Source organism: Benincasa hispida, chromosome 11 (genome assembly GCF_027475165.1).
Source record: "Benincasa hispida cultivar pf3 chromosome 11, pf3_genome.v1.1, whole genome shotgun sequence".
Lineage (NCBI taxonomy): Eukaryota > Viridiplantae > Streptophyta > Magnoliopsida > Cucurbitales > Cucurbitaceae > Benincasa > Benincasa hispida.
In genome coordinates, this window is record NC_143488.1 from 64588414 (window position 1) to 64597508 (window position 9095).

At 35.9% G+C, this 9095-nt stretch overlaps 2 protein-coding genes across 4 annotated transcripts; one reads left to right on the forward strand and one right to left on the reverse strand.

Annotated features, from left to right (window-relative positions):
* The first annotated feature begins 1274 nt into the window (after window positions 1-1274).
* Window positions 1275-4003, forward strand: LOC120089987 (Ribosomal RNA processing Brix domain protein). 3 transcript variants are annotated; one of them, XR_016524534.1, is made up of 8 exons: window positions 1279-1560; window positions 1718-1921; window positions 2442-2687; window positions 2760-2999; window positions 3097-3162; window positions 3353-3503; window positions 3671-3721; window positions 3834-4003. XR_016524534.1 is itself a non-coding variant. In XM_039047444.2 (7 exons), exons 1-6 carry the CDS (start codon window positions 1492-1494, stop codon window positions 3491-3493), a joined length of 966 nt encoding a protein of 321 aa, XP_038903372.1. In that variant the 5' UTR covers window positions 1279-1491; the 3' UTR covers window positions 3494-3503; window positions 3671-3761. The 3 variants fall into 3 exon arrangements, 2 of the variants coding, with proteins under 2 accessions (XP_038903371.1, XP_038903372.1); XM_039047444.2 differs by lacking the exon at window positions 3834-4003 and having other exon boundaries at window positions 3671-3761; XM_039047443.2 differs by lacking the exons at window positions 3671-3721; window positions 3834-4003 and having other exon boundaries at window positions 1275-1560; window positions 3353-3640.
* Window positions 4004-4563: 560 nt separating this feature from the next.
* On the reverse strand, window positions 4564-8241 carry HSFA3 (heat shock transcription factor A3). Its single transcript, XM_090307111.1, has 3 exons — window positions 7278-8241; window positions 5269-6299; window positions 4564-4962 (listed from the first exon to the last, which is right to left on the reverse strand). Exons 1-3 carry the CDS (start codon window positions 7851-7853, stop codon window positions 4785-4787), a joined length of 1785 nt encoding a protein of 594 aa, XP_090163237.1. The 5' UTR covers window positions 7854-8241; the 3' UTR covers window positions 4564-4784.
* Between the last annotated feature and the right edge of the window lie 854 nt (window positions 8242-9095).

Below are 9095 nucleotides of genomic sequence, written 5' to 3' on the forward strand. Positions count from 1 at the left end.
GGGATAAAAAGAAGAAGATAAGTAAAATAAAACAATGTTGTTTTTTAACGTTTCTATTTTAAAAATAACAACAAAGTATATGTTTGCTCACATCAATATTTTTTTTTTTAATTTTTTTTTTTTTAAAGAATATCATATTTTAACTTCAAAATAATAACAAATTGTCCAACCAACTACATAAAATCGAACAAACTACGAATGTTAATGACGTATTATCCCAAACTTTAGAGATCAAAATGTAAAGTTTGAAAAGTAAAAATTCAAATATAATCTAAGCATGATCTAAAAACTAGATGCGCAATTTTTTTAAGTAGAATAGAAATATTGACCGACTATTTATTACATGTCAAACTTGTGCACATGTCAAAAAAATTTCTATAAAAATGTTAAAAAACGGACCATTCAATGACGGTAATATATCACAAAAGAAAAAATATTTGATCGTTTGTTTATATTTGTACTTTATTATATAATTAAGTATAAAATACCTTTTTGATCTACAAGGGTCTTGTATATTTTTCATATAGTCTATATGGGGACATTTGAGCCACCAACTTGAAGTTGATGAAGTATGTTATTATAGCGCACTCCATCTTTGAGCACCAAACATGATATTGATGTTTACAAATATTGATAATCTATAATCAAGTATAATATTTACCATTTCAAAACTTTATTTGCTACAGTATTTACTATTTTTTTTTATCCAAATAAAAATAGTTTGCATCCCAAATAAACTATTACAGTACTATTATAATCCAGATTAAATAGTCTGCACCTAAATAAAAACAATCATAACCTAATGACTATAATAATAAACTCAATGCCTTAAATTTACTTGATTATAATTATATTTAATTAATTAATATATATTAATACTTGAGATGGAATATGAGTATTTAGTACAAAAAATCAAGATTAAAAGTGTAAATCTTGAAATATATTGACCAAATTAAAATCAATGACTAAATAAAAACTACGGCAAATATCAATTTATACTCCTGAATTTTGGATGTTGTATCAATTTAAACCCTAAACTTTGAGATTTATAAAATTCAAACTCAAACTAATAATTGATACATTTATGAAACTCCAAGGTTTTAAATTGATATAATTATTAGTTTAAAATCTAAACGGATATAAATCTCCTTCAAATTTTAGGATTTCCATTGATACAATTTTTAATTTGGAGTTTGAATTGATAAAATCTATAAACTTTAGGGTTTAAATTGGGATTTGTCCTTAAAACTAAACTAAACTACAATCGGGAAAAAAAACAAGGGATAAAAATGTATTTTCAGGGATTACGTGGCTCCCCGACCATTGCTAGAACCCCTCATTTGCACCCCAAAACCCTAACGTTAAAGACGCCCATCCCCCAAAGCCCCCCAAAATCGGCGTCAGCTTGCAGTCGCCGGAAGTATCAATTTTCTCTGCTACTTGAGCAACGAAACCCTAAATCTCATCTCCTTCATCCCGTCGCCGTGGATCATGTTGCAGATTAGAACTCCCAAGAATCGAAAAGTTAAGCGAGAGCTCGAGAAACGTGCTCCGAAACTTGTAAGTTCTTCCCGTCCCCAGTTTGTATCTCTTTACACGCATCCGGGAAATAGTTTCTGCTGGATGATTAAAAGCATGTGAAAGAATGATATATAGGTTTTGGATTTTTTTTTCTTCCTGTATTGATGGATTTGGTTATCGCTTTGGATAATCGTAGGTTGAGACCGGGAAGAAGACGCTGATACTTCATGGTACAAAAACGAGTGGCGTGCTGAATGAAGTACTGACGGAAATTTATCACTTGAAGAAAGAAAGTGCCGTGAAGTATTCTCGTAAGAATGATGGGATTAAACCATTTGAAAGTGGCGGCGATGCCTCGTTGGAATTTTTCTCTCTCAAAACTGATTGTAGTATTATCCTGGTGCGTACAATTGTGAATGGTTAATATTCTAGGCGTTTTAGGTTATTTGTTTGGCTTAATTTCTTGGAGCTCTGCAGTGAGTGCCTTTTTAAGGTTTGTATTTGATTTTACAATTTAGTTCTCTCATTCGAAGGCAGTTTCCTTGCTCTTCATCACAAAGAATTGTTTGATATAAAATTAATTATAGCCATGTGTAGTGCTTCGTGTTAGGCTTGATTCATTTGGATGAGTACTTATAGTTTTTTTTTAATGATCGAAGAACTTAGCAGTCCCAAACAGATGGACCTATGTAGAAAAACATAATCATGATTTGCTTTTTTTTTTTTTTTTTTTTTCAAGTCACCAAGAATGTTGAAACGTTCAATTTAGGAGGGCACCTATTTTGTTTGTAGGAAAATCTCTGTTCTATTGGGTTCAAGTTTTGTATATTTTTTTCCTCTGTTATTATAATATGGTAAACAGCCACTTGCTTCTATGTCTCCGGTTATTTATTTATGTAATTATTGCACCTCTTTTGCAGTATGGTTCTCACTCAAAGAAACGACCCAATAACCTTGTCATAGGGAGAACATACAATCAGCATATCTATGACCTAGTTGAGGTTGGGATTGAGAATTTCAAGTCAATGCATTCTTTCACATATGATAAGAAACTATCCCCACGGGTGGGGTCAAAGCCTTTCATTACTTTCATCGGGGAAGGATTTGAGAATGTGGAAGAGCTAAAGCATTTAAAGGAAGTCTTGCTTGATTTATTCCGGGGAGAGGTAAAAACCCTTCAGTTTTAGCTGACTTGAGTGTGACTGTTTAGATATAAAAGATATCTATGGTCTTTGCAGGTCGTAGAGAATTTAAATCTTTCAGGATTGGACCGTGTATATGTATGTACAGCCATCTCACCGAATAAAGTATTTCTCACTCATTGTGCATTGCGATTGAAGAAGTCAGGTTCGGTAGTTCCAAGAATGGAACTAGTTGAAGTTGGTCCTTCAATGGATATGGTGGTTCGGCGTCACCGACTTCCTACTGATGGCCTAAGGAAAGAAGCCATGAAAACAGCCAAGGATCAGGCTAAGAAGGTTTAATGGATATCTTTTAAATGAATGCACTTCACCCCCCCCCCCCCTCCCTCTTCTATTAAGCCGTTTGTCTAATTTTGATGTTTACTTCTCCCAGGAGAAAAATGTTAGCAAAGATCTTATCCAGGGCAAGATCGGACGGATATATATTCCTGATCAAAAGGTGTGTGCACATCTCTCCCTATCTCTGTTTGTGTATCTGTTTTCTTGTTAGAGAATCAAGACTGTCACAATCCCGCAGATTGAACTCTTTTCTTGGGATGTTTATCACAAAAGTAACAACTTCATCGTTTCACCATGCTACAAATTTGACAGTCATTTGAATAATTCGATATACTCAATTTGGCTCATAGGTTGGAGATATGGCTATACCCAACAAATCAAAGGGAGTGAAGAGAGAAAGACGTGAAGCGAAAATGAAAAACAGAGATGATGGGCCAGCCTCAAAAAGGCCAAAAGAAGATTCTGAAAAACCAAAAGAAGATTTGGAATAGTTCAATTAGTGTAATACTGTTTGATTCAATTCTCCCCTTGCTAACTTGTGTTATGAGTGAAATGCATGGTAGTAGTATGCCAATTATGTGGAGAGAGCAGACAAATTATTTACTTGCTTATATACAATTTTGTTTTTTGGCCTTCAATCTGATTCTTTGCATTATCATCTTAACCAGGACACAATCTTGTTGTAGCAAACAGAATGCAGAATGTTCTTTCAAGATTAGGTATGGGGGAGAGATCTAAATACATGTATTGTTTCTATTATATCTCGATCCCAACTCTTAAGCTTGATATGGTTTGAAAAACTAGCTGTTTATTTGTCTATGGTTGTGTTAGGGAAGTAAGCCAACCTCTGCCCTGGATTTCAATTGATGGGCACAAAGTGTCACAATTGCACTCTTGTAAGAGTCACAAGGCGATTGTGCGGTGCTTATTTTCGTCCTCGAACAAGTCAGTCGATCTAAATTCGAATAGTCGATGGCATAAAGAGCATTTTTCATAACCTCTACCCTCGTTCTTGAGAAAATGTTTTAGAATACGAGTTTAGAGAAAAAAGTTTTCACAAACATTTGAAGCATAATTAAGCAATGAAGATTAGTTGTACAGCTAGAAAGTAATAAAATTGTCAACACTTCATAGCATACAACTCTCGGATGTGAAGATAGGACAACTAGTCAATATTTTAAAAGAGTGCATTTTGAATAAAAAGACATTCGCCATCCTTGTTTGGAAACGCGCAAGCAATCATACACTAAGAAAAGTACATAGATTTCAAATTTTAGTGTCAATTTTGAAAATCCTTTTAGAAGGTAGACAATAAAATATAGAAACCAAAACCAATGGATGGTGGTGAAGTTTATAGATTTAACTTTCTTTTTTTTTTTTTTTTTTTTTTTTTTTTTTTTTAAAAAAAAAACTAAATGTTTACCGAAAGGAACCATATCTTTTGTTTTAAATGTTTTTTTTCAAAAAAAGTTATTTGCTGAAATTGATATTTTTAGACATTTTTATAAAATTGAGATTTTTTTTAGAACAAATGAAGGTATAAAATTTTGAACTTTTGAACTTTACACTAAAGTTGATGTCAAGTACCATTAAAATTCGCTCATTTTGACATTGTAATACATTTTAAGGTACAACTATGAACAAATAACAACAAAGAATTCAACTCTCTAACTTCTTAGTCGGTAACATGTGTCTAGACTTCTATGCCAATGAAATTCAATCGAAAACCATCCTCTCGAAGCTCCTCAAATCTGGGTTCCAATTGCCAATTAAATTCCTCGATCACTTGCAATGGTTTTCAAGTTCTTGGCAATCAGTTTTTTGGACAAATCCATCGAAGTTGGGAGAGAAGAAAATCACAGCGGATCGAGGGCCCCATCTTTCCATTCTTCCACGAACGCCAGTTTCTTGTTGAATGCAAACTGCATCATTCTCTGTGTCCAATGGTTTCATCTCATGCCTGCAACTTCATGTACATGTGTTATCACAACAAACCTATATAACTCTCTGCATTTTATAAATGGAAGTTGGAGAATGAAATAAAGGAAGATCCTGAATTAGAAGTGAATGATCATATTTCATTTTCTAAGTAAATAAATAAATCACTCAATCCATAGTCCCTTCAACTAGATGAATAACTAGGATTCATAATGGCTGCAGAAGTAATAGGTAATGAAATCTCTACGATTATGTATTATCCGAGTCATTGACATTTTTGAGTTAAGCTTGACTATCTGGATCGTCGAATGAGAAACCAGAAGCTGACCACTTGTCTGTGCCCGAATCTCCGGCCGGCTGGGAGCTCAAATCCCAGATTGGTGAAGGCCCGCTAGAAACTTGAAAAAATGGATCCTCGTAACTGACTGGATTGCTCCACAACTCGGTGCTCAAACGGGACGGGCCAGCATCAACATTCAAATATGCATTCCAAAGTTCTTCTGGTTTAATGATGCTTCCGGTTCCATGATGTGAGGACTGTAGAATATCCTCTGCCAATGAGAGAAAATAGTCAGGATTTGATTCTGGGGGACTCTCAATAGCCTTTCCCTTGAGATGTTGATCCTCCATCGACATGTTTGAAGCCTCTACTCTCAGCTCCTCTGTTGGTTTTACAATTCCGTGATGGAATGCTAATTCCTCGGATGAAATTTCATCGCCTGATGATGCATTCTTAAGTTGAAAATTAGGCATCCTTTCTGGAATTGATCCCAATTCTTCAAATGCTCCCTGCAGAATGTAAGCAAAAGGTCCTTCGAGCAGGCTTGGATTCAAATCCAGTGCTGTTGATGATCTGGCGAGACTTTCCCAATCAGGTTGGTATTTCACAATCTGCCCTTCCGTGGACGGTGTAAAACCATCTGCTTCATGTTTATGCTGCTTAACAAATTTCCGTTTTGCCCTTTGGGAATCGATATCTTTCTGTTCCTTCTTTTTCTGCAAGCGAAATAAGAATTCTGGATTCCGAAGCAACTTTGCCAAGAAAGAAATCATCTGCTTCTGCCTCTGCTCTGCTGACTGGAGGCGTCGGTTCACCGTATTCACATGCTGAGCAGTTCCCTTCTGCTGCTGCTGCAATTCAACAACCTCCTGCATTAACATGCTCCTCTCTTTCTTTAACCTTCCAATCTCATCTTCTAATCCAGACTTCCCTCCTCCAATAGATGGCCCTATCAAATTTCCAATCTGCTGAGAATGAGGTGATTTGCGCCTCTGAATGTTCTTTAATAAGTATTTCTTCCCTCGTTGGAAAGCTTCATTCGCAAACTCCCACTTGTCTGTATCAATTTTGCGGAACCCCTGAATCCAATCCCCACAAGTTACTCAAATCATATTTTTTTATAAAAACAACGGCTTCATTGAGAAAAGAATGAAAGGAAAAGTTATTTAAATCATTGAAGACAAGATCAATAATATAGCAACATACCTAAGATATTCCTATCAACAAACAGCAGAATACACCGACATATGTATTCAAACAAAATATTATCACACAACACAATTGGTGGTCGAAAGTTTTCTTGCATAGGCAAAGCAATTCCATCACCCTTTGTAATCTCTAATCAGTAAGAAAACTAATAAATTCCGATAAATTTGTTTCTGCTCACACAGACAGAGAGGTAAGTAAACATAGTAACATGGTCAATTTGACCTGATTCTACCTGATGAAGATGGAAGTCCTGAATCCCCTTCAAACACTTGGAGGGGAGTATTTCTTCAGGCCTGCAATATCAAGCAGGAAAGAGCGCAAGCCTCTTAATTCAAATGGCCTAGCGACTCTTACATCACCTAGGAACTAACAGTATGATGAATTGTATAGAATCTACGACAAGGTAAATAATAATAACCACAATAATACACAGTAACTTAAAACTGACATAAATACACCAATCCATTACTGAAAAGCAACGTCTGGCTTATACCAAAATGAACCAGTAAAAAAATGAAGGCGAAAATCTTATACAGAAGCATGGGGAGTTCAGTACAGACGCCCCTAGAAATATTCCAAAAGTACAAATATGAGTCAATTACATTGAGATTGAGGGGGGAAAACTCATCCTCATCTGCCATCAACGGTCTTTGTCAAGGAATTACAGAAAGATAATAAAAAAAACAAATAAAAAGAAAAATGGAAAATAACAAACTGAAAGGTGAAAAACAAGCATAAAGTACAAAGAAATCAAGTATTTACAAAAAAGAGAGCGGAAAAGAAAAGGTGGAACAAAAAATTTACATACAGACCACAGCAGCCATTAGAGGCTGTACTGCAATACCCACATAAGTATTTAGCTGTCTGACAAAACTGGAGAAGTTGTTGTGCTTGAAATTAGAAGGAAGAATCACTCTAGAAAACTCCACGGGATCCCAAACCACAAAGCTCTGCCCTTTTGAACCCCAAGATACAATCGGATCAAGCGCAGGATCCTCAACAATATCGAAAGTCTTCCACAGAAATGGCGGAACAAACTGACCATGAAGGGATTCTAGCGGTTGAGGCACATCACTCCCCATACACGGCATCACAATTGGATCCAAAGCTCCTTTATCTGGTTCAAGCATTACGTCGAACATGTGGTGTGCAGAGGAAGTTGGCATTGGGTTTTCAGCCAAAAAGCCTCCAGTAGATGGAGACGAAGAAAAACCAATACTCACCATTGAAAGCCCTGCTGCTGTATCCTCAAGAAAAGACCCACAAGGAGAAAACGATTCAGAACCCATTAAAGGCCGCGAAAAGGGCAATAACATCAATTCAGGGTCCGAAGAAAACCCAGCAGCATCAAACCCGGATTGAGCAGAAGAACAAGAAGAAACCACAATAGGTGAAACCGAATCACTCTCCTCAATGGGTTTCATCTGTTAAACCCCCCAAAACACACAGTTCCGAAAACGAAAAAAAGAAAAAGAAAAAGAAAAGAAAACCCGACTACGAATTTCTGTAAGTGAAGCAGAGTATATATAAGAGCGCAAAACAGATGTTTCCGCCGACAAGGTGTCTGATAAAAATCTGGGGAAAGAAATTCAAAGGCGGTGGAGACAGTGACTGTGAGTGGAGTCGTAGCTCTACAGTGGTGTCGTTGCTCGTGCCAGGACCCCATTAAGAAATTGCCAAAAAGTTGAGGGATTTGGATTCTCTACAAATTGATAGGAAGCAATAGCAAAGAAGAACCGACCTTCGTTTAGCAGATCGTTTTCGCAGAAGCTGCGGTGTTCCGGAAGGCCGTTATTGTGGTTGGGGGAAACTGGCCACACCTATCGAGGATCTTTCAACGCGGGATTTTACATCTTTTGTCCGTACGGTTTTCAATGGACCGGCTTTTTCGGTCTGAAAGCGACCGCTTTGGACCGGGCCTTGCTTAAGGACGAAGTTAGCACCACCGACCAATGGGATTTTAAAGGTCTTTGTCATTTGATTTCTTCTTATTATTATTATTATACCATACTATACTAGTCTGATTTTTTTTTTAAAAAAAATAAAATAAAAGAAACGAGCATTTTTATCCACTAAATCTTATTTTGAATTCTGGTAAGAATTAATGATATTCATTTTTTCTAGTCCTAGCAAGGTGAAAATCGCCTCTTTAAGCAAGGAATGAGGAAGTCGAAAAAAAGGACGGATAATTCATTCCCGCCTTGATTTTCATTCTCTGTGTGCCTTCTTTAAATTTATTATAATAATTATTGCTATATCGTTATTACATAAATATTATATTCAAATTTTAAATTTTATTATTTAATGGTCAAGATAATAGATATGTATCCATTTAAAACTCATATTTATATTGTCAATATGAGCATAGTTCAACCAACACAAAAGTTATGCCATCTATACAGATATTTCATAGGAATCTTTGCCCCAATCTTCACTAAATTCTAGTGGGCATTTCACATGAATAGGGAATTAAAGTAAGTGCAGGGATGGAGATCAAAAAAGTATTTTTTTACTCTACCTGTGAACATCTCTAGCTAGATGGATGTGTTCAAACAAGCTTAAATAGGTGAAATCGCTAGAAAGTAGGTAACAAATTACGTTAAACTAAAGTCTAATGAAAGTGGATGATTAACGAACCTCACGACAAGGGGGAAAAAAAAGCTCCT